The 25617-nt window shown below is 39.7% G+C and overlaps 1 protein-coding gene and 1 long non-coding RNA gene across 7 annotated transcripts in view; one reads left to right on the forward strand and one right to left on the reverse strand.

Moving 5' to 3' along the window:
* The window catches only part of OSBPL6 (oxysterol binding protein like 6), a 235393-nt gene that overhangs the window by 69059 nt on the left and 140717 nt on the right, over positions 1-25617 (reverse strand). For all 6 annotated transcript variants that reach the window (XM_066279263.1, XM_066279264.1, XM_066279261.1 and 3 more), the window contains one exon: positions 1597-1689. In XM_066279263.1, coding sequence (XP_066135360.1) covers positions 1597-1689 — 93 coding nt within the window. The remainder of the gene's footprint in view (positions 1-1596; positions 1690-25617) is intronic.
* Positions 1579-12257, forward strand: LOC136337679 (uncharacterized). The gene is made up of 2 exons (XR_010731869.1): positions 1579-1715; positions 11409-12257. It is a non-coding gene; the product is annotated as an uncharacterized lncRNA (long non-coding RNA).

A 25617-nucleotide genomic window follows, 5' to 3' on the forward strand; every position in this document is an offset into this window, starting at 1 on the left:
AAGGATTCTGTTTAATAAAGGACAAGGATAGCCTGACCAGGTGGTGGCGCAGTGGATAGAGCGTCGGACTGGGATGCGGAAGGACCCAGGTTCGAGACCCCGAGGTCGCCAGCTTGAGCGCGGGCTCATCTGGCTTGAGCAAAGAGCTCACCAGCTTGGACCCAAGGTCGCTGGCTCCAGCAGGGGGTTACTCGGTCTGCTGAAGGCCCACGGTCAAGGCACATGTGAGAAAGCAATCAATGAACAACTAAGAAGTCGCAAGGCGCAACGAGAAACTGATGATTGATGCTTCTCATCTCTCTCCGTTCCTGTCTGTCTGTCCCTGTCTATCTCTGCCTCTGTAAAAAAAAAAAAAAAAAAAAAAAAAAGGACAAGGATAGATTATTTGTACATATTTGGAAGTTAAACTGTTTTGGAAATAAAGTGCTATTTTTATATTTGATTTAAAAATCCACAGGCATTCTGTTTTCAGAGTTTCAGGCGAGGGGAGCCAGCCTACTGAAAATCTCAGGGAGTCGGGCTAGGGGTGGGGACGAGTAGGAGGATGTCTCCTGGACTTTTCTTACTGATTTTTGCACTTTAGACAAAACTAAATTTAGACATTTTCCTGTCAGTCATAGGCAGAGAAGGCCGAAGGGGTGGGAACAGTGGCTTCCACAAGAAGGAAAAGGCCTTAGTAATTGGCAGGGTTCCCCTCAGCTCACTGCTGGGAAGGCCAGATGTAAGGAGGAGCCGAGGGCCCTGAGGGGCAAAGGCCACACTGGGTGGCTGCTATCACATTGCAGGTGGGGTACCCCTTAGACACGTTCAATCTGATTCCTTGGGCTGCTCCTTAGCAGTTTTGTTTTGTTTGTTTTCCTTTGAGCAAGTTACAAACTCTCAGTCTCCTTATTTGTAAAATGCAATAAATACCTACACTGCATAGGCTGTTCATAGGCTATATTATATACTGCTCACAAAAATTAGGGGATATTTCAAAATGTATATGAAGCGATAAAAAAGTATTTGATATTTTATTAAACAACATCAGAAAAGCAGACAAGTCAAAGAAAATTGTTTGATTATGCAAATGAGATGCAAAACCAACTTTTAGTTCATTGTTGAAAATGCATTATACAAAAAAGGCTGAAAGTACTATCTGTAAGTTCCCTGATTCCCTAATTTTTGTGAGCAGAGTGTAATGAGATAATATATTTCACCACTTAGCATAGTGCCTGGTATGCAGTGCATGGGTAATAATGGTAGGTGCTGTTACTATGATATTATTATTATTATTATTACTGGACCCATTTTTTTCTATTAGTTTGATACAGAAATATTTTCTCATCTCTCCAACAGGGAATGACAATAGTTTCTCTTGCCCTTTTCCCTTAACATAAAGAGAATGCTGGGCTTCTGTATGTAACCCTGAAAAATCTCAGCAAGACATACTCTCGTGTCTTCCCTACATACTGCAGGCAGAAGGAAGTGCAAGAGCAGCCCTACAGGGGGCACCCCAGCTACCCTAAGGGAGCCAGGAGTAAGAGCTGTTTACTGTTCAACTGGCTCAGGGCAGGCATCATGCCATTTGAGAAAGCACCACATTCCATCACTGACCTTGGAGAGGGCGACTGGCTCCGGTTCTAGCAACTGTCGACTTACAGAGGGCTCGGTGCCGGTGGAAGCAGCCCTCTCCAGGATGTGGACACTCTGAAGAAATGAAAATACAATGCAAGGTTAGACAAGCCACTCCTCACGTAGATGGGCATGGGGGTGGGGAGGGGAGACTACACGGATCACAGTGAAGACAGTGAGCTATGTTGCAAACGGTGAGTTCTTTAAGAACAAAGGCAGCAAGAGTCAGAAAAATCTCAGCCAGGATTTTGGTATCTTGCCCCCCTCCCCCTCCGACCAAGATCAACTTGCTGCTGAGCTGCTCCTGCAATGCTGTGGTTTCAGTCCTAGGAGTCAGAGGTCACACAAATTTAAAAAAAAATTATAACTTTGTGAAAATGGTACATTCGGAACATAGACAATTAGCCTTATGTAAGAATACTTGCTCACCTCTCCAATGGCACTATACAAAAAGAAAATTCGAAGTCAAAAAGCTCATATATATAATTATTTTTTTAAAAGCCTACATATAATTATAGTATATTATAATAATTCTTGAGTGTGCAGAGAAGAAAACAATTCTAATACAATAAACAGTAGATGTCCTTTATGAAGATTATAAAGAGTCTTCATTGAGCTGAATATTCATTGATCAGTAAGGTAACATTCCAATAGAAAGAGGCCGAGGACATGAACAGAAAACTCACGCAGAACATTTGGAAAAACACTCACCTCAATCTCAGAAGTATTCAAAGAAATAAAAACCAAAATTATAATGATTTTTTTCTTAACCATTAGATTTGAGAATGGATTGGGGGGAAGGGAATATTAATTGGGTGTAATCTATGTAAAGAGGAATTTTGCAATTTTATTAACAAGTTTTTTTGGGGAAAAAAAGTAGATGCCTCATTAACCCAGCAATCTAATAGCACTGTCTTCACCTTATGGAAATAATCAGATACTTAAGCAAATATGTAAGAACAGATATGTTTACTAAAGCATTATTTATTATAGTAGATAATATCTAATAAATATAATATACAAACTTATAAGGAAATACCATGCAGTGATTAAAAACGGCAATACAGATCCATGTACAATGCTATCCAAAAAATACTTGTGATGTTCTGTTAACTGAAATATCAGGCGATAAAAAGTATATACAGAATATAATAATATGCACAGAATCAAAAGACATTTCAGAATGTTAATTGTAGCTATCAAATGGTGGCAAGATTATAGGTAATTTTCTATTTTTTCTTATTTTTCATGCAGTAAGTAGATATTATGTCTTTGGAAAAACAGGAAGTACTTTCTATGGAGGAATAATTTTGAAAGACTGTGAAAAAATAATTCAATGTAGTTAATTTTCAGATACAGGCTGAAAATGAAATATATATATAATGTTTTTGCTCTAGTTATTTCATTGTTTCAACAGACAGGTTGGTATTTTATTTACTTATTGAGGTCTCTATTTTTGATATGTCAATAAAAAGCTATTACATTAATATTTGCTCTTTCACAAAGAAAATTATACTTTGACCTGAGCCAATTATTTTCATTTCTTTATAAATTTTAAGGCTTTTGGTTATTTCTACTACATTGAAAACAAGGAGTCTGCTCAGATTTTAAAAATCCAACCTGAATAAATTGAGTCATTTATTAAAAAGGAAATAATTGAAATGAAAACATTAGGTATTGCTCCCATTTCTCCAATCTGTGAGAAAATAGAAGACATCAGAACATTTTGGGACTAAATATAAAGTTGGGCAGTGCCCTGACTGATGGTGGAGTGGTGGACTGAGCTGGTTCAAAAACCCAAGGTCACCGGCTAGAGCACAGGTACCTTGGCTTGAGCACAGGGTTGCTGGCTTGAGCAAGGGCTTACCAACTTGAGCGTGGTTGCAATGGGATCATTGACATGATCCTAAGGTCTCTGGCTAGGGCCCAAAGGTCACGGGCTTGAGCAAGGAGTCACTGGCTTGGCTTGATCCCATACCTCTGGTCAAGGCACATATGAGAAGCAATGAATAAACAACTAGAGTGAAGCAACTACAAGTTGATTCTTCTCATCTCTCCTCCCCCTCTTTTTCCCTTCCTGTCTCTCACCAAAATAAACAAACAAACAAAGTTGGGCAGGGATTAGCAAGAATTCCAAACCTGACAGCTACAGTATCCAAGGGCAATTTAAGTAATAACTGGGACTCGGTTCTTCCCATTCCAAGCTTTATTTGAATTAGCAGAGAACAGTAATAAATACGGCTGAATATCCATACCTGTACCAGCACCTTCTAATGAAGAGTCAAAAGCAAAGGCATACTGTGGACTGAAAAACTGAAAGTGTGTGTTCAGACCATTAACAGACAGAATGGGAACAGACCACCTGGAACAGCATTACCTGCTTGTTCACAGTGATACTGTGGATAGATTTCACTTAAAACATATCAGCTAAATTTTAAAGTCAGATTTATTCTGAGATTATACACTTAGAAAAATTTTAAGATTTTTTTATTTATTCTTTTTAGAGAGGAAGGAAAGAGAGAAAGAGAGAAAGAGAGAGAGAGAGAGAGGGAGAGAGAGAGAGAGAGAAGGAAGGGGGGGGGGGGAGGAAGCATCAACTCCCATAAATGCCTTGACCAGGAAAGCCAGGGTTTCAAACTGGTGACCTCAGCATTCCAGGTTGATGCTTTATCCACTGTGCCACCACAGGTCAGGCCACAATTAGAAAATGAAATGAGAATTGTTATTGTTTTTGAAACAAAAATTTTATTACCTTTTCTGGGATGTAATGATCTTTCCTCCCACAACCTTTCATTTTCTTTTTATTTGTGTGTGTGTGTTTTTTAAAGCGACAAAGGGATTGTGCTCATTATAAAACATTCAAATACAACACAGAAATATATGAAAGGAACAGTCAAGTCCACCCCACTGCTATTCACGCTCCCACCCCACTAGCTCCGGAGCAGTGGTCTCAACAGGTGGCCCGAGGCCCTTTCAAGAGGCCGTGAGATGAAAGCTATATTTATATTGATATAATACCAAGATACTATTTGCCATTTTTACTCACATTCTCTCACTGGTATACAGTGGAGTTTTCCAGAGGACATATGTTATATTGAAACATATTAAACAGAAATAGATGTTAAGAATCCAATTTTCTACTAAGCCAGAATTCAAAGAGAGTTGCAAAAAATATAAAACAATACCATTCTTCTCACTAAAACCTATTTTAAAACTACATTGTAAAATAAAATGTTCATTTAGGCTACCATGTGATAATCTATTTTAATTTTAATTTAATTTTATTTTTAAGGAGAGGAGGGGAGATAGACAGACAGACTGCCACATGTGTCTTAGCAGATTCCACCAGGCAACTGCTGTCTGGGGCCAATTCTCGCATCAACCAGCTATCCTCAGCGCCTGGTGCTGACACTTAACTGATCGAGCCACCGGCTGTGATTTATTGCTATTTTTATTTTTTTATATTTTATTTATTGATTTTTAGAGAGAGGAGAGAGGGCGAGGGAGAGGGAGAAGGAGAGAGAAAAAGAGAGGGGAGAAGTGAGAAGCATCAACTCATAGTAGTTGCTTCCTATATGTGCCTTGATCGGGCAAGCCCAGGGTTTCAAACCAGCGGCCTCAGCATTACAGGTCGACACTTTATCCATTGCGCCACTACAGGTCAGGCTTTTAAATAAAACTAAGAAATACTTTTAAATTGTATCCATTTTAATTTCTAACAGTAAATAAAGATAGGCACAGCCTATATAAACAAAAGCTCTTTGAAGTCAATAATTTTTTAAAAAGTGAATGGTTCCTGAAACCAAAAACCTGAGAATCACTGTTCTAGAGCAACTACTATTAGTATTTTCTGTTTATTATTAAAATGGAGAATTCTGACTTGCATATAAGTTATTCTCTTTCTCATAATGCTTCTTTTGAGGAAAAGCATTGCTCATCATCTACCTAATCTAATCACCTGCCTAATCTAGCCATCAACCAAATTATCCACCTAATCAAATGATCTGCCTATTCTAATCACATATCTAATCATTTTAACTATTGATAGTTGTACAGCACTTTATTCCTGAAGTTTTGCATTATCACTTGTCATATATACTTTACTCCTTTTTTATAATAGTTTTCCATTCAAGAGTTAAAAAGATCATTCTAGCTAAGTGGAAACTACCCTACAGGATAGCAAGAGAAAGCGCTAGAAACCAGGTATGTTTGTTAGTTAGTTGTTATCTATCTTATCTCCTCTCTCTCCTTCTCATCTCTCACACAGCTAATCCAATCACCCATCCAGATTAGATTATGGACCAGCGGTCCGTGGGTCTATAATCCCCACACAACAGTAGGGGTGGCTAGCTCTTCACAGACCAGCATAAAATTTCTGGTGGACCACTCCATGGACCAGAGGTTGACACTGGTTTAAAAAAGTAACACATTTTAAAATTTCTTGAAAACAACTTAATCCACCTTAAACTAAATTATATAAATCTATTCATTAATAATCCCAAACTATCCTGACACATTACACAAACCTGTAATAAGAAAACAAACCTTGTTTCATGTTTTTCAAATGCATCTGAGCAAAACTTCTCTAAATGTATCTTCTTCTTTTTGTTTGTTTTAATGAGAGAGGAGAGAGAGGGACAGACAGACAGAAAAGGAGAGATGAGAGGCAGCAAATCATAGTTGCGGCACCTTAGTTGTTTCATTGATTGCTTTCTCATCTGTACCTTGACCTGGCGACCTCCAGCTGAGCCAGCAACTTTGGGTTCAAGCCAGCGACCATGGGGTCATGTCTGTGATCCCACACGTAAGCCAGTGACCCCTTGCTCAAGCTGGTGAGCCTGTGCTTAAGCAGGTTGAGCCTGTGCTCAATCAAGCTAGTGAACTTAGGGTTTCAAACCTGGGTCCTCAGCATCCCAGGCCACTGTACCACTGGTCAGGCTTTAAAATGTATATTCTATGAAACTAAAAAACCATAAAAGTATTTTTCAAATGCATGAGTGGATTTTTCTAAAAAAGAACCATGAGCAGTAAAGATACTCAGGTGTCATTCTACTACAGCGATATAAATGCTCTCACTTTGCCCATCACAGACAAATAACTTCATAATTTGAGATAAATTCTTACAGGAAAAAAAGAAAAAAAAGTTTCCAAGATAGCATTTTTAAAAATCAAGAATTAGAATCATTTAGAAACTACACATTTTTGTAACAGTTCTTCCCTAAGTATTTAATAGACACTATCAACCAAAAATTTCCGTAAAGTAAACATAATAAAGCAGACGACCAGAAATTGCTAGTGAAATGTGTCATACATTCATTCATTCACTCATGCACTAGTTCAATTAATCAACAAATCATTGTTGAGCATCTGAACTGTGCCAGGTGCAGACTACAGCGTGTCAGAGAATAAAATAGACAAAAGCATTCATCCCATGATACTTATATTCCAGAGAGAGGCCTTATTATACAAAAGACCAAGTAAGGCTGAACAAAAATTGTTGGAAACACATGCCTTAATCTCCATGTGGCTACTGCTTTTACTTCAGTTAATCCAGTGAAATATCTTTGGTCTGAGTTTCTCTTTAAGGACCCTACCCTATCCTTGTACTTGTAGGTTACTGGGCAATGAAATACACAAACACTGCCTCCTCCCTCCTCCCCCCTGCCCCCAGCAAATAAACACAATGAGAAAAGCAGAACTTGGAAAGAAACTTGACCTTAGCAACTATGTAAGCAGAAACTAAAGGATTAATTTAGGAATTTAGGCAGAGGAAGGAAACTAAATCCTCTGATTTCCGAATCAAGCCACAAACAGAGAAATCAATTTAGGATATTTAAAGTGTGATTTAAAAAAAAAGGTTTTGTTTCTATAGTTACTGGGGAATACTTAAAATATTGCTAGGATTTTGTGGATCAGAGGGGTTTACAGACCAAACAAACCAGGACAGAATCTATAAATTACCTGTCACAAAGAACATAATATTAGTTTCTTCTCCACCTGATTTTACAAAATAGGTTATGTTATGGAAACAGAGTAAGAGGTTCGTTCATTTCAAACACAGTACAATATACTATACATTCAAGCTGAATGAAAAATACAAATCCCAAATTTTGTTGATTTGCCAAGACACAAGCATCACAAAAAGTTACTAAGAAATAGTAAGTAGATATTATTACCACAGATGTATGTACATATTTTATTGACAAATTAAAGCATAATTCATAAAACTACCAGCTGATACCCATTATTATAAAAGTAAAAATAAGCTTAAAAAATAAGCTATTTCATTTAACCTCCAGAAAGAATAACAAAGAAACCAAATACTCTTACACCAACTTGAGCAGTCTTGTACCGGGTGGGGTAGAAATTGTTTTACTGTTGTGAGTACCCAAAGCAGTTTATTCTTGTACTATTGTTAATTATTGTATTCTTGTCCACACAAAGAACTATAAACCTACTTTACTCGAGCTCTATTTGTATATCACTAGAACCTATCACTGTCCATTCAGTAACAAAGAATTAATCTACTACCTTAATAATTGTCTCCAAACTCATGATTTTTAAAACCAAAAGCATATCTCTGAAGTTCTAGAACCACACACACAACCATTTATTACTTTTAATGAACTATCTAAGCACTTGAATGCTATATATATATATATATATTATTATTATTATTATTATTAACTTTAGAGAGAGAGGAAGAGAGAAAGTGAGAGAAAGACAGGAACATTGATCCATCCTGTATGTGCCCTGACTGGGTATCGAACTGGCAACCCCCGTGCTTCCAGAGGATGCTCTAGCCAACTGAGCTATCCAGCCAGGGCTTGAATGCTATATTTTTAACATCAGCAGATACAAAGAAGACAGTTTTCAAACTCAGCACACTGGTCTTGGACTCCAGTTGGATTGGGTGGCCCTTGAAGGCAGAGGCCAGCTCATCTTCACCTTGGTACCCTACCCCTTTCACTCCCTCAACCCCTCTCATTCGAGCTGAAGATGCTGAACATTGTAGCCAGTAGAATTTTCTAGAAGTTTTCAGTGCTCTCTGATGAATTTGTAGAGAAAAGTCCCTTAGCAATCATTAACACATGATTAGGCATTAAGCTGCCTTTGGGTTCACCCTTGAATTATAAAAATCACTCCAATACCAGCCCTGGCTGGACAGCTTGGTTGGTTAGAGCATCATCCTGAAGTACAGAGGTTACTGGTTTGATCCTTGGTCAGGGCACATATAGGAACACATGTTACTGTCTCTCTTCCACTCTCTCCCTTCTCTCTTTAAAATCTAAAATAAACATTAAAAAAATTTTTTTTTTTTAAATCACAATGCCAAGTCTGACCTATAGTGGCACAGTGGATAGAGTGTTGGCCTGGGATGCTAAGGACCCAGGTTTGAAATCCCAAGGTTGCCAGCTTGAGCGTGGGATCATCCAGCTTGAGAGCAGGCTTGCCTGCTTGAGTGCAGGGTCATTGGCTTGAATGTGGGATCACAGACATGACCACATGGTTGCTGGCTTGAAGCCCAAGATCACTGGCTTGAGCTATTACACCCCCCCACCCCCGCGCCAGGCCAAGGCACACATGAGAAAGCAATCAATAAACAACTCTGAGTTGATACTTCTCATCTCGCCCTTCCTGTCTGTCCTTGTCTGCCCCATCCTCCTCTTTCCCTAACTTAAAAAAAAAAAAAATCACACCAACAGGATAAAACTTTTGAAAACATTTAAAGGACTCAACTTTTAAAATGGAAACATGGAGTGGATTATTGACAGAATTCTTGTTGATTAGGCTTAACGCTATGACTGGTCATTGAGGAACATGTATTTAATTTGGCAACGCCTTCAGTCACAAAAATTAATTCTTTTCATAAGGTTTCCTTTAAGATAATAATTTGTACTATACGTTTTTGTACCTTTTCTTCACAAGCTGGCTAGTTTCATATTCTGTCACAATGACTTGTGAACAGATGCCACATACCTTCAAGGTATTACATGCACTATATAAGCAAGTTAAATAAAGGGTTCCATAAACCTGTTAATTATTCTTTTAAAACCAAGTTTCTCCTAAGATGCTAAAATTACAACTTAAATTCCAGTTCAATATTTTTATTTTTCATTTTTTTAAGACTTTTGTTTTAGAACAGTATTAGCATCACAGCAAAATTGCGGGGAAGATACAGAGATTTCCCACATACCTCCTCACCCTACGCAGACAGAGCCCCATCCGGTATCAGAATCCCAGTATCTCCCACCAAAGTGGTACTTTTGTGACACATGATGGACCTAGCTTCATTCCAGTTCAGTTTTTAAGGAACTAATGAACATTCAGAGAAGGTGGAAGTAGTTCCTCGACCCTTGGTCCCCCTGCTCAGTTGGAGTTGATGAATATTTAGCATAAAACTAGGCATCTAGAACATGTATTTCACTGCAGCTCTTCAATCTGCTAAAAGTTTGTTCTCATTTAGCATTCACTGATCTCAATATCTCCTGGGCAGCAAGTGGAAATCTGCCAACATGACTACATTCTGGTTTACTTGGTATCAAAGCTGTGGGTAAACACACAGACAATGAGACATTTATCATCGCTGAATGGGTGAGTGCAGCTCCCGCAGAGAGGAAGATGACCTGCTGAACTCGTCTCCCAGTTTGCTGAGCTTGTGGTTTCCTTTAATTTTACTTGAATTCAAAGACATAAAGGAACTGCTGGAAATATATTAGACTGTGCATATACATTTCTGTAAAGACTCACTTTCTAAAATTTTTTTTTTAGATTTTTTTTAAAGAAATTTTTTTATTATTTATTCGTTTTAGAAAGGGGAAAGAGCTAGAGAAGGATGGGGGAGGAGCAAGAAGCATCAACTCCCATATGTGCCTTGACCAGGAAAACCCAGGATTTCGAAATGGTGACCTTCAGTATTCCACTTTATCCACTGTACCAACACAGGTCAAGCCCAGACTAATTTTCCATATAAATTTAGAATAGTAATAAGGAGACCTGGGCCACTGCTCTCTGAAAATTAACTGCATTAAAAGTGTTTATTTGATTACTTTATCTAAGCTATTTTTATATTTATGGATTATACAAAATGTCTTTTAGAATATCAATCTGTTCCTGTATGTGCCCTGACTGGGGATCAAACTGGCAACCTCTTGCTTTGAAACAATGCTATAACCAAGTGAACTAACCAGCCAGGGCAAAGTATTTTTTAAATTGAAGTATAGTTGACATGCCATATTAGTTTCAGGTGTACAAACTAGTGATTTACATTTATATACCTTAAGGTGTGATCACCACAATACGTCTAGTAACCATCTGGCACTGTACAAAGATACTATTGATTATATTTCTTATGCTATACATTACATCCTGTGACTTATTTTACAATTCAAAGTTCGTACCTCTTACTCCCCTTCACCTTTTCACACATCCCCCCACCTCTCTCCTCTCTGGCAGCCATCAATTTATTTTCTGTATGCATACATGGGCCTGTTTGTTAATTTTGTTCATTCATTTGTTTTGTTTATAGATTCTACGTATCAGTGAAATTATATAGTATTCGTCTTTCTCTCTCTGACTTAATTCATTAGCATAAGATCCTCTAGATCCACCCTTGTTGTTGCAAATGGCAGCATTTCATTCTTTTTTTACTGACGAATATTCCTGTGCGTGTGTATGTGTGTGTGTTAGAGTAAAAGTAGGTTTACAGGATTTATTTTTGTATTATTATTTACTTACTATTGCATTATTTTCTCTACAAGTAACTGTAAACCTACTTTTGCCCCATCCTGCAGGTACCACATGTTCTTTATCCATTCATCTGTTGATGGACACCTACGCCGCATCCACGTCTTGGCTATTGTAATAATACTGCAATGAGCCTGACCAGGCAGTGGCACAATGAATAGCGTGTCGGACTGGAATGCGGAGCACCGAGGTTCGAAACCCTGAGACCACCGGCTTGAGCACGGGCTCATCTGGTTTGAGCAAAGTTCACCAGCTTGAGCCCAAAGTTGCTGGCTTGAGCAAGGGGTTACTTGGTCTGCTGAAGGCCCACTGTAAAGGCATAATGAGAAAGCAAGCAATGAACAACTAAGGTGCCGCAACGAAGAACTGATGCTTCTCATCTCTCTCCGTTTCTGTCTGTCTGTCCCTATCTATCCCTCTCTCTGATTCTCTCTGTCTCTGTCACAAGAAAATAAATAAATAAAATAAAAGTCTGACCAGGCGGTGGCGCAGTGGATAGAGCGTTGGACTGGGATGTGGAAGGACCCAGGTTCGAGACTCCGAGGTCGCCAGCTTGAGTGTGGGCTCATCTGGCTTGAGCAAAAGCTCACCAGCTTGGACCCAGGGTCGCTGGCTCCAGCAAGGGGTTACTCAGTCTGCTGAAGGCCCACAGTCAAGGCACATATGAGAAATCAATCAATGAACAACTAAGAAGTCACATGCGCAACAAAAAACTAATGATTGATGCTTCTCATCTCTCCATTCCTGTCTGTCTGTCCCTGTCTATCCCTCTGACTCTCTCTCTCTGTCTCTGTAAAAATAAATAAATAAATAAATAAATAAATAAATAAATAAATAAAATAAATAAATAAAATAAAAGCAGCAAAAAAATAAATACTGCAATGAATATAAGGGTACTTTTTGAATTAGTGTTTTGTTTTTTTACTTCGAATAAATAAATACCCAGAAGTGAAAATGCTGGGTTGTATCGTAATTCTAGTTTTATTTTCTTTAAGTTTTCTGGCCAATAGGCTTGTTTCTTTTCTAGTTATATCTAATATTAACCTACCAACACTATTTCAGTGATACTAGTAACCTTCAGACGATAGTACTGATGATGATGATGGTGGTGACAGCAGATAATATTTAGTGCTTTCTACATCCTGTCTCCATGCTTTCTGTGGATTATTTCATTCCATATTCACTCAGAGCCTTTGAATAATGACTATTATATTTATTTTATGTCTGACTGAACAGAGAGGCACAAAGAGGTTAAGTGTTAATGACATAGATTCAGTAAGTGTTGGAGTTGGAATGTAGATCAAGATTTATTGCAGAGCCCTAGCTTTAAAATATTGCTGGCCCTGGCCGGTTGGCTCAGTGGTAGAGCGTTGGCCTGGCATGCAGGAGTCCCGGGTTCGATTCCCGGCCAGGGCACACAGGGGAAGCGCCCATCTGCTTCTCCACCCCTCCCCCTCTCCTTCCTCTCTGTCTCTCTCTTCCCCTCCCGCAGCCAAGGCTCCATTGGAGCAAAGATGGTCCAGGCGCTGAGGATGGCTCTGTGGCCTCTGCCTCAGGCCCTAGAATGGCTCTGGCTGCAACAGAGCAACGCCCCAGATGGGCAGAGCACTGCCCCCTGGTGGGCATGCTGGGTGGATCCCGGTCAGGTGCATGCGGGAGTCTGTCTGACTGCCTCCCCGTTTCCAACTTCAGAAAAATACAAAAAAATAAATAACATATTGCCTTTTACTGAACTTAAATGTTAAGTGGAAAAAAGTACAGCAGTCTCATGTAGCTTATTCCCTCAAGACTAACTGAACACATCAAAAGGCATCCTCTACCACAACCTTCCATGGAAACAAGCAGAAATGAGCAAAACAAAAAAGAAAAAATTGTAGCACTCTTAAATATGGTACAGCCTCAAAGTTCATTTCCAAGTTTCATGAATTAAGAGCAAGCCAGTTAGCTTTTACTTCAGGGATAGTGTCCCAAGCAGAGAAAAGAATAAAAGTGTTGCAGTCATCAAGAGAAGTATTCCAACCTTTCAACTTTTAAGCTGCTACTTACCACATAACTTGGCAAATCATGAGAAACTCTCTCAGACTCAAGTGTTCTCCGTCTGAAAAATGGAGATGGTAATGTCTACCTTAGAAACATGGCGGCCCTGGATGGTTGGCTTATGTGGTAGAGTGTTGACTTGACACATGGAAGTCCCAGGTTCAATTCCTGGTCAGGGCACACAGAAGAAGCAACAATCTGCTTCTCCAACCCCCACTCTCTTCTCCTCCCACAGCCATGGTTCAAATGGCTTGAGCAAGTTGGCCCTGGGCACTAAGGATGGCTCCATGGCCTCACCTGCACTAAAATAGCTCGGTTTGTGAGCAATGGAGCAGCGGCCTCAGATGGGTAGAGCATTGCCAAATAGGGGGCTTGCCAGGTGGATCCCAGTTGGGGCGCATGTGGGAATTTGTCTCTGCCTTCCCATCTTTCACTTAATTAAAAAAAAAAGAAATAGACATGGCAAATCATGAAGTTGGCACCCAGAGTATGCATAGTGCCACCCAGGGGCTGGCACACAGCAGGCAGTCAATAAATGGTGACTAACATGTTGGTGATGACTGCTACAAAATAAATGTTTAGGAATCTTGTGGAGTCTTATTGTCACAGAAAGATATTGCCAAACATCCTGCAGGTGTATGACACCTGAGTACTTTTTGGAAGTGAAGAATGCACAATGAACTGGCCACCATGCTACCTGGTTAACCTAGTAACTACCGTCAGCACCATCTGGTCATCAGAGTATCAGGATGTCCTGGGAAAGCTGAAAAGTGAGTGGGGACAAACGCCCTATCTACCTGCCAGGGAAAAAGCATTAGCAGCAAATGGTAATGCAGATTCTGCATCCTCCTGCATTCCTGCAGCAAAAGACATGCACAGACTTTGCCTGCTGTATTCTTGATAATATTTTTTGAAAAGCATAAAATATTTAAATTACCAAAGCCAGAAGGCCATTTCTGAAGAAGTATTAATTCTACTACTTTCTCCATAGTAACAATTATTTGGCCCTCACTGAAAAATGGCAGAATTGCATTAATAATAAGTCTCCAGTACCACTAAAATTAATGGGAGTAAAAATTTTTAGAAATAGTTGCTAGAAAAAATTCCACACAGCACACTTGGAAATCCCTAAAAGGGGAAAAAAGTCATCAATCACAGTCTTTGACTTTTCCCACACTGAAAGATGAAACTCATTAAGAACCAATAGAGATGGCCCCACATTTAACTTATCTATTGTTGGAAACCTTGCACTGTAAGAAATACTATTTGGCCCTGGCTGGCTGGCCCAGTGTGTGGATGTCCTGGGTTCAATTCCCAATCAGAACACACAGAAGCAGCAACCATCTGCTTCTCTACACCTCTCCCTCCCCCTTCTCTCTCTCTCTCTCTTTCCTCATCCCACAGCCATGGCTTTATTGATTCAAGCAAGTTGGCCCTAGGAGTAGAGGATGGCTCTGTAGTCTCCACCTCAAGTGCTAAAAATAGCTCAGTTACCAAGCAATAAAGAAATGCCTGAGATAGGCTGAGCTTTGCCTCACAGGGGGCTTGCTGGGTGGATCCCGGTCAGGGCGCATGCGGAAGTCTGTCTCTCAGCCTCCCCTGCTTTCACTTAATTATAAAAAAAAATAACATTCAGACCTATCACCTGGTCCTTTTAGAGGCTAAGAGTAGGTCAGTGACTTTGGCTATGAAGTGGTAAAAGGATATGGATAAACAGCTTTTCAAAGTCCATGGTTGCCTTTAAGAACCAGATCTTATTAGTGGTGTGCTCCTTTCTTGTACTCTCAACACTCACAAACATGTAACAAAATCACTGGAAGCCCCAGTAACTGTGATCATGCTCCTTTACAGCAATTATAAATGAATGACAAATAATGAGGACAAATACTAAGCCACTTTGAGAGCAAAGGCTCCAGAACATGTAGAGTTAATTTAAAAGGCAAGAGAACAGTTCCATGTGAATTGAAAAGATCACTAAAGTCAATATGTAATTTTGTACAAGGCTATTAAAATAATCCAGAACAGACAAAGGTTGTCATTCTGATAATCACTCACATAACTTTGCTAACAATACAAGCAAAAAACTCCACCCCAAATCCTATGCATGTGTCTATTTTTTCCAGTCTTTTAAAATTTTTCCATTGGTTTGAGAGAGAGAGAGAGAGACACATCAACTCATTGTTCCACTTAGTTGTTCCATTTAGTTGTGCACTCACTGATTGCTTCTTGTATGTGCCCTGGCCTGGGATTGAATGCAACACACAAACACACACACATACACACACACACACACACACACACACACACTCTTTCTCTCTCTCTCTCTCTCTCTCTCTCTCAAATATATAATTATGTATGTATATTTTAAGCAGAGTTGATTTGTTTGGATATTATAAACTCAAAGCAGATAAGTCTATGATTTTTCCCATATGTATTCATAAATATTTGCTAAATGGGATCTGGCCAATTGGCTCAGTGGTAGAGTGTCACCCTGGTGTGTGGAAGTCCTGGGTTTGTTTCCTGTTCAGGGAACATAGGTGAGGTGACTGTCTGCTCCCTCCCCCTTCTTTTTCTTTCTTCCCTTCCCACAGCCATGGCTCAATTGATTTGAGCACTAGGGCTCCAGGCGCTGAGGATGGCTCTGTGGAGCCCCCACCTCAGATGCTAAAAATAGCTCAGTTAAGACCACTGGCCCTAGATGGGGGTTGCCAGGTGGATCCCGGTTGGGGCACATGCAGGAGTCTGTCTCTGTACCTTCCTCCCTCTCACTTAAAAAAAATTTGCTGAATGAAAAAGTAAATAAGCATTTGTTGTAATACATACAGTGTCTAAGTTCCCACTTTCCCACAAACACACTTAAAATAATTATCATGAGATTAATACTGGTAGTTTAGAGAACAGTGGTCCAGCTCTTGCCTCAGAGCCTCTGAATTGTTCCAAGTTTCCCATGTGACATATCCTTCCTAGTCATTAAATAATAAAGCTTATACCTATGGAGTTAGGGCTTACAATTTTATTATTAAAATAGCTGACAGTTAAATCATATTTACTATATTCCAAATACTGTTTTAAGTCTACATACACATATGTGCGCCCATTAACTCACAAAATATAGACTTCAAAAAATACAGTTTGGCCTACAGGTGGTGGCACAGTGGACAGAGCATCAACCTGGGATGCTGAGGTCCCACGTCTGAAACCCCAAGGGCACCTGCTTGAGCACAGGCTCACAGGCAAGATCGCAGGCTCACCAGCTTGAGCCTGCAATCATCCACATGATCCCATGGTCACTGGCTTGAACCCAAAGGTCGCTGGCTTAAGCAAGAGGTCACTGGGTTGGTTTGAGGCCCCTTGCTCCCCATCCCATCAAGGCATGGATGAGAAGCAATCAGTGAACAACTGAAGTGATGCCACTATGAGTTGATGCTTCTCATTTCTCTCCTTTCCTGTCTATCTCTCCCTTGCTAAAAAAAACAAAAACAAAAAAACAAGACCATTTATTTATACACACACACACAGTTTGTACTAAAAAAAAAGCTACGCACATTCGTTGCAGAAATTTTGGTGGCATCAACACACTTAGCGGTAATACACAAGAGCATCCATTTCTCTGAAACCTCGCTAGCACTGGCTATTATCATTATTACAAAATCGGCTCTTAATTAAAATCTGAGGTCAAGAAGTCTGGCACATTATAGCACACAATATACACAGGGCTCTTCTTTAAGCTTAGGGCAGTATTTTACTTACAGCCTGGGAGAGTTACAGTGGATACTGGACAGAGGGAGAGTAAAATTTTCTATTTGTTCAAGTTGAAAATCAAATAAAGCCATTTTGTAGACGTATGGTCATCCGGGATGAAGTTTTTATAGTCCTAATGAAAGACCTAAAAATGTATTTTGTAAGAGTGATGCTTCCCCAACCTGGGTGAAGCATGTGTAAATGACAGATTCCCAGGCCTCCCCAAAGACCTACTGACTGGGCCCTCTGGTTCACTAAGAGATTGTACTGTGACTCTCTCTGTTTGCTGTTCTGCCTAAGAAACGAGCAGGCAATATTAAATCATACATCCGACAGAGGAGTTTGCTGCTATAAAAATGCTATCCGAAATTAGCCGGCTGAAAATCCTAAGAGATCGCTTCTTCAGTGAGAAACTAAAGCAGGTGTAGAGGACTAAAAGGTTCTGGCAAATATACCAAGGAAAGCAGCAAACAGATTCTCTCTTGCAAGCTCTGAATCACTCAGGGATAATGAGCGTCTGAGAGCCAGGTGGCAAATTTCTTTCCAGTGGTCTCAATTTCAGCACATTTGACATCGGCTGAAGAGGTACCGTAAAATACCAAGCCACGGCGGCAGCTGTCTCCAAATGGCAGGGGCTGCTTACTTCGTTTCATGCAAAAGGCTAATCAGAATTTTCAACAAACAAACATGGCAAAAAATTTTCATTCCGAAGGCAACACACGGAGTGAAAATATAGAAAAGCACAAAGAACATACAATTCATCTGATATAAGTACTTCATGATCATAACTTAATATTTTGGTCTATGTGCCATTTGGTCAATTGTTCCTCAGGCCAATGAGGATAGGAAAGATCACTATTATTCCTGAAGGAAAAAAAAAAGAGGCAATACGTAACTCGAAAATAGCTGACAAATGCTGCGTTACTAAGTTCACTTAGAAAGGTATAGAAAGAAGCCTGGCCTCCTGGAGATGCTGCTTGTCAAGATTTACAACAGAACAAACAGTGAGCGGCCAGCCCTGTCTTAACTGTTCCTTCGCTGTGGCCCAGGCATGTCAGTCACCACGTCAGGCCGAGTTTAGTTATGTGAAAAGGGTGCTGGCAGTTCCAACTTTCCACAATGAGAACTCATGAAATATTAGCTGCTGCTGGTGTTGGTCTATTAATGTGTTCACTAACTTTGCCTAATGTTTAGGTAATTCGGAACACTCTATTTACAAAATGCATTTAAATCACAACAGTTTCTCATAGTGTGGGTTTTTGCAAGCAAATGTTATTTTGCCATGGATACTGATTGGCCCTACGTCTCAAAGGTTAGATCCCATGGGATGGGTAGAGTCCCCAAAATGCTAAATTGGAAGCAGCTGAAGACTTTAAATATACATAGAACCAAAGGCTTTATTCACCAGCATTATTTTAGTAAGGAAACTTAGCAGATTTTCATATCGGGTTAATATTTCTCCCTGAACTTAAAAAGCTGGGTTCCAGCGTCATCCTGCATGTCTCTAATACATTGAATTCTAAATAGAGCTAAGAATTTTCTATTCAGATACTGGCAGATTTCAGGTTATATTCCTCCTCACTGATAAGATTAAAGATTATTTAAATTTGAGGTTAGGCATTAAGAATGCTTGGATTTTTTCTCCCAAAGAATGGAACAATTTTGTTTGAGGTAACACGACTATATTTTTCAAATTTTCAAAGATGAAAATAGTTTTCATATTCAGAAGACAGAAACCCTGTATTTCAAAGCAGTGTTTTGGTTATTTTATTTAACAAAGCTGTTTGATGCTTCAGAGATTCAAGCAGAGAGACATATTCCAATTCAGTGCATGTATATGTCAAGGGAACTTTTTACCAGCCTGCCTGTCTAAGAAGAAAACTTGTTATAAAAACCCTACCCATAAAGTATAGACATGGATGAGGAACATTTTCACTTTCTGGTTTTCTAGGCACAGTCTTCGTGTATAATGAAAGCTGTATGTAGAGCAGAGGATGCTGATGTCAGGGCTGGGTGGTCAGGGCATCAGCCCATGGTTCTCTGAGTCCCAGTGAGCCACGGCTGGGGACAGCCGTCATGTGTCACCAATGGACATGAACTGAATGGATCAAGGTTGGTTTTGAAATGCATTGGTGGCCCTGGCCGGTTGGCTCAGCGGTAGAGCATCGGCCTGGCGTGCGTGCGGGGGATCTGGGTTCGATTCCTGGCCAGGGCACATAGGAGAAGCGCCCATTTGCTTCTCCACCCCCCCCTTCCTCTCTGTCTCTCTCTTCCCCTCCCGCAGCCAAGGCTCCATTGGAGCAAAGATGGCCCAGGCGCTGGGGATGGCTCCTTGGCCTCTGCCCCAGGTACTAGAGTGGCTCTGGTCGCGGCAGAGCAATGCCCCAGAGGGGCAGGGCGTGCCGGGTGGATCCCGGTTGGGCGCATGCGGGAGTCTGTCTGACTGTCTCTCCCCGTTTCCAGCTTCAGAAAAAAAAAAAAAAAAAGAAATGCATTGGTTTTGATAATATATAGAAAACATTTTTAGATCTCTATGTAACTGAAATATTCTATTAGTTGTTAAAGACTGGCTAGGATACTGAATTTATTTTATAAAAACTAGCAGAAGATTAACTACCAGACTCTTATGACTTATTCATAATCTAATTTTTTCTTAAAAATCTCTTACTGTATTATCTCTGAGCTTCAGCAGCATTAAATCATTATGAGGAATGGCTGGTATTTATTTCCTTTGATTTTTCACTAAACAAAAAATAAAGATGAACTCATTTAAGTATAACATCTAATCCAGGAGAGCTATAACAATTCACACTAATAATAATAGACACTATCACCTGGTAATTACGCATTCCAAATCCTAAATTCTTACAGCACTAGTGTCTGATTTTTTTATGACTTGATAATGATGCAAATAAAAAGAATCGATGACTCCAAACAGGGGCATTGCTTTTAAACAATGCAGATCATTGGGCCTGATCCTAGAACTACTGAAACTGTCTCCACAGGATAATCTCAGTCTTGTACACACTGTAAAAGATTATCTAAAATATGTGAATAAATGGGTGAGTTTCAAAACGAACAAAATTCAGTCAGCTGATCATATACTTGGCCTGTTACACCATAAAATAAATTCTACAAGAAATTGGGAAACAGTAACAGGTTTTAAACAAAGAGTTACCTCGCACCCCCACCAAAAGTTTAACATCTGTGCAGGATGTTCCAAATGCCTTGCTTTTGACTGATAGCATTTCCTTCAAAAGCCACAAGTCACTTATTCCATCACACAGGACTGTCAGCAGCTGGCCAAAGCTCAGGGTTGCCCTAACTCTCCCCTGCACCTTTGGACCATTCTTCTTACACTCAAAATCCACTCTTCTTGGGGGACTTGGAACTTCCAACTATACTTCTTCCTCTCCTGTCGTCTCCTCCCAACCTCATGATTATTTTTTCACAACTACAAGGCCTCTGGAATCTGGTTCACAATCTTCCTCTGTGTTCTGGCTCCTCATGCATTTGGCTCAAATCTCTTCTGGGCCATACAGTATGAGGTGCTAGGGATGCATTATTGAACAAAATAAAACCCCGGCTTTCAAGGAGCTTACATTTCGGTGACAGGGAATAGAGGAAGGGGCTACAGATATGAACAGATAAATATGTAACGTATCAGGTGTGCTTAGTGCACTGAAGACAAAGCAAGGACAGTGAATGATAAGGATATGCATGAGAGAGAAGAGAAGACTACTCAAAAGGGTACATTTGGAGAATTAGTCAAGTGTGTGAGCAAACCTGGGAATGGCTGGGTAAAAAAGCAAGCTAGACTCAGATGGCTAAATATGCAAAGGCCCTGAGGTAGGAGCATGCTTAGCTTCTGAGGAAAAGGCTGGAGAGAATGAAGTGAAGCAAACCTGGTAGATGGGACCAGAGAGGTAGGCAGATCCACATTATGAATGACCTTATAGATATAGATGACGATGAGCAATTTAAATATCATCTGGAGGGAGACGGGAAACCACTGGATGGTTTGGAGCGGAGGGGCAGGGCAGCTTGATCTAACGTAGGTTTTGACAGGATCACTCTGACTACTCTGCAAAAATGACCTGTGTGGGGGGTGAGGTGAGACACGGAGCCCAATCTGGGTAGAAATAATGGTGGCTCAGATTAGGGTAGAGGAGAAGAGGTGGTCAGCAGCAGTCACATTTCAGGTACATCCTGAAGGCAGAACCAACAGGGTTTCGAATTGGGGCGTGGGAGGGACTGAAGAGTCAGGAATGACTCCTGGCAAGGTTTCTGGCCTTACCAAATGAAAAAATAAGAGTTCTGTTTATGAGATAAAGAGCACTGGGAAAGCGTTGATTGGAGAGGAATGTTAAGAGTTCAGTTTTGAACATGATAAGTTCTTAACCCTTTGAGTCGTGTGAACTCTTATGTACGTCCTCGTGCCTCCTGACCATCCAGAGCATGACAGATTTATTTTAAAAATGTGTAAGGCAAATGTATGTTCTTCTTGTTTCCATAAATTGGTCATCAAACAAACATGATTTTAAGTTAATAAAACTGTAACTGGAACTAATTTCTTTTCTTTTCTTTTTTTTTAAAAAACAACTCACTCAGCGAGCATGAAAAAAACTCACTACTCAAAGTTTTAACATCCAAATGGAAATCACCCTTAGTCAAGTGGTTGACTTGATATCCAGGATCACAGTTGGCAAGTTCAAATGCTTTCAGGGGCCAGGCAGGAAACATAAATAAGTACTGAAATACAATGAGAGGTAGGTATAGTCAATAATATCATATATAGTCAACGATATTGTAATTACAATGTATAGTGACAGATGGTTACCAGACTTGTTGTGGTACAGTAGTCACTCTGTAAGGTATATAAATGTTGAATTACTATTTTGCACACCTGAAACTATTAAGATATTGTATGTCAACTATAATTAAAAATAAAATAAAATATTGAAATTTACCAAAAAAATAAAGTAAGGAGAGGAAGGGATGTGGCTGATCAGATATTACATGTCACCTCTGAAGGGAAAGCTGCTCCTGAGCCCAGTCAGTGTGGCCATTGGAATCTGGGCCTAGTGTCCCAAGATCTTCCCATTTCTTAAGAAGAAGAATTTAAATTTTTAACATCCGTACCTCAGGGAAATAAATAAGTTCCACAATGCACTAAATTCTAAAAGTGCTAAGTTAAATGAAGTTCTAATGACAGACTTTATTGGCATCCTTATTTTATTAATACACAGTGCAAAAAGAGTCAGTGTTTAGCATTTCTTTATTTCCTTGACCATTGAATCCTTTCTTCCTGCAACAGCTTGAGGGATGAACTTTCCTTCATACACACATGGGAAATGCTTGTTTATGCTTAAGTCCTAGATGTCAGTCAACTTCCCTATTTCCTTTTTGAAAATTTTAGTACATATCTTTCTTACAGCTTATGAGTCATAGTTGAACACACACACAGTCCATTTTGTTAGATGTTCTAACATCTAATATCAGATTTGGTCCAAACGTAAATGGAACATCTACAAAAGTCTTCCAGCTTGTTAAATATACTGAGTGGAGTCCTGACCTTCTCATCGGTGAAGAAAATCTGAGTGAAATCACAGAAACACTGAATACCTTCAGTTCCCTCCTCTGCCTGCAGGCCACATAATTTAGTGACAGGAAGGACAGCCAGTTACTACTCCGTGCTTGGCAGAAGTCCTTTGTTTTACTTATTTATGAGGAAGGAAGAAGGGAGAAGACACATAAATCTGGAATATAAATTTTGTAATAAAAGGACAAGACTAATATTGTTGCTGTTCTTTAAAAATATTTTCTAGGAGATATTAAAATATTTGAGGTGTAAGTTGCCTCTTGAGAATTAGAGTGTATAGTCTGTAAAAGAGCTCACAATACATTTGAAGATATCGGTACATTTAAATATACATATATATATATATATATATATATATATATATAAATGTCACATATTGTCAAAAGGTTCTATGAAAGTTCAGAGGAGGGGAAGGACAATGTGGATTTGAGTGGCCAATGAAAGTGTGACGCGGGCTGGTCCTTGAAGCATAGGTAGGGATCAGGTCAAGAGCAGGGTGATGAGAATTCCATGCAGGAAAGAAAAGGGCAGAGACAGAGCTAAGGCAGCTTAGGAACCAGGAGCAGTTAAGACTGTACTACGTGGCTGGGAAGAAAATGGGACACTGAGGCTAGATCAGATCATGGTGGTTACTGAACACCAAATAAGAAAACATGGCTTTAATGGTTAGGTAACTGAGAGGCTTTGAAGGCTGCTGACATAAATCTGCCCTATTAAGGAACTTCGATCTTATGAAGCCATGGGGAGAAAGTGAGGCAAGAGCATCTGCAGGCTCCCGGGTTGAGGTGATGAGAGCCTGGGCCAGGGAGTGAATGGGGAGAATAGAAAGAAAATATAATACTGTGGAAATAATAATCAGTAGAACTTGTTAACCTACTGAATGTAAGAGAGGCAAAGGAGAAAGAAATGGCTTTGACCCTGGGTCAATAACAGAATGACTATTCCGATACCAATATTGATTTAAGGTGACATTGGTACATCTAAGCAGAAATGCCTAATCAATTAGTCAGTGATCCAGGACCAGAACTGGGAAGGACAAATAACGTGCACTGAGGCACCGCTGTATTCTCAGCTCTGTGCTAGATCGTTCACCTGCATCATCAGTTTAGGAGAGAAACAGGGATGGGCTTTGCAGTTTGGTACCATCTGCATAAATGTCAGTCACATCAGGAGAAACAGTAACATTCAATGAAGACTAATTTAGCACAATATCTCTATGTCCCTTCACTATAAAAACAGTCATCACACAAAAATAGATGCATATAAAAACACTGCATCATAGCACATCACAAGATCACTCAAAATTCTGATTTCCGTAAGTTAATACTGGATTCTAGGAAGTGACAGAGCTAGGAAAAAAACAAAACAAAACAGAACTGTGATAGTTCTTTTTTTCTTCTTTCCCTTGAGAAAGATGAAAAGACAGAAAACAGGAGGCAGGAAGGAGCCAGAAGAGAAAGTATATGGGAGAGTTTCCACTTGCTGAAATAAACAGGAATAAGAGCAAACTCTTTCCTTAAACAATAATAAACATTTGAACACTGCCTTCTAGTTTTTTAGAATTTATTATCAATTTCTGAACGTGTTCCTTGATTCCCATTATACACGAGCCAGCAAGGAATCACACAGTCCACCTTCAAACTCCCTCTGGCAGACCAGAATCTCAGTTTTTTTGTTTTGCTTTTAGACCTGGAGCTCAGGTGCAACAGGTGGAGAGGCAGTGATGATAGATGTTTCCACTGCAGTCACCAGTCTTTTCCATTTGCTACAATTCTCCAGGGTGAGCTGGGTCCATCCCTTCCTTCCCTCAGCTGCCAGAACGGCCATGCTCCTTAAATTTTCTCTCCATTTAAATGCCCAGGGCAAGGGAAAAGTGGAGAAGCCATAACAAGAAAGGACTGAGGAGCAGGGGAAGGGTAGGCTAAAATCGCAAACCTAGAAAGCATCTTCTCAGCATGCAGTAGTTCTTTAATATAAATGTGTTTTCATGCATGGTACTTTCACTCTTTTTCTCTACAAATGCAATAAAATAAACATTACAACTGTGTGTAATCACACATTCAGTTCATAGCATAACTAATCCCAATGAACGAAACGCAGATATCCTCTTGAACTCTATAACGAAGTCAAAAGTTCCCCAAGAACCATTGTAGAAATATCTGCTTAGAATCTGCAAATGATATACACAAAAGAAATCTCTGGTTCTTACAGATTTCCCTGGAACCTCTGGCTAGAAATAGGAGAGGGAGAGCTGGGAGTGTTTGGAGACGGAATGTTCCTTAAGGAACACACCCAAAAGGGCATTCCACCATCTAAAATTATTAATTCACACCTGGGAATGGCTGTCTCAAGACCCAGGTCTATACTATGGATAACTGAATAACTGATATTTGTACCTAAAAACCAGGCAATATATTTTCAACACATAAAATAAGGGGGGAAAACCCTCACACACACAAAAAAGTTTATTAATTGAATATCCCCCCAAAGAAAAGTTTTTATAAAAAGTTGCCTACTGTGAATTTCTATCACAGAAAATATTATAATGGTGAATAGTAATACTGAGACAAATACTGGACAAAACAAGCGCCTATTCTGACAATGAAGACAATTCATCTGACTGATCCTCACACAACCTTGACTGTAGAAGTAGCAACGAATTAACTCTGTAAACAAAAATAATTTACAGAGTTGCCTCAATGGGATAATTAAACAACAATAATTCACCTTCTCTTTTGACTTTAAACATTGTCTGAGTTCTTACTGCCCTTAATTCCTTGATACTCCAATTTTATTTACAATCTAATACTTGAATTTGTTACCAAATCCCATGAAACACCAAACAAAAGTTAATACTTTGCAGACCAGTGAGAGTC

This window comes from Saccopteryx bilineata, chromosome 5 (genome assembly GCF_036850765.1).
Source record: "Saccopteryx bilineata isolate mSacBil1 chromosome 5, mSacBil1_pri_phased_curated, whole genome shotgun sequence".
In the NCBI taxonomy this organism is placed as follows: domain Eukaryota; kingdom Metazoa; phylum Chordata; class Mammalia; order Chiroptera; family Emballonuridae; genus Saccopteryx; species Saccopteryx bilineata.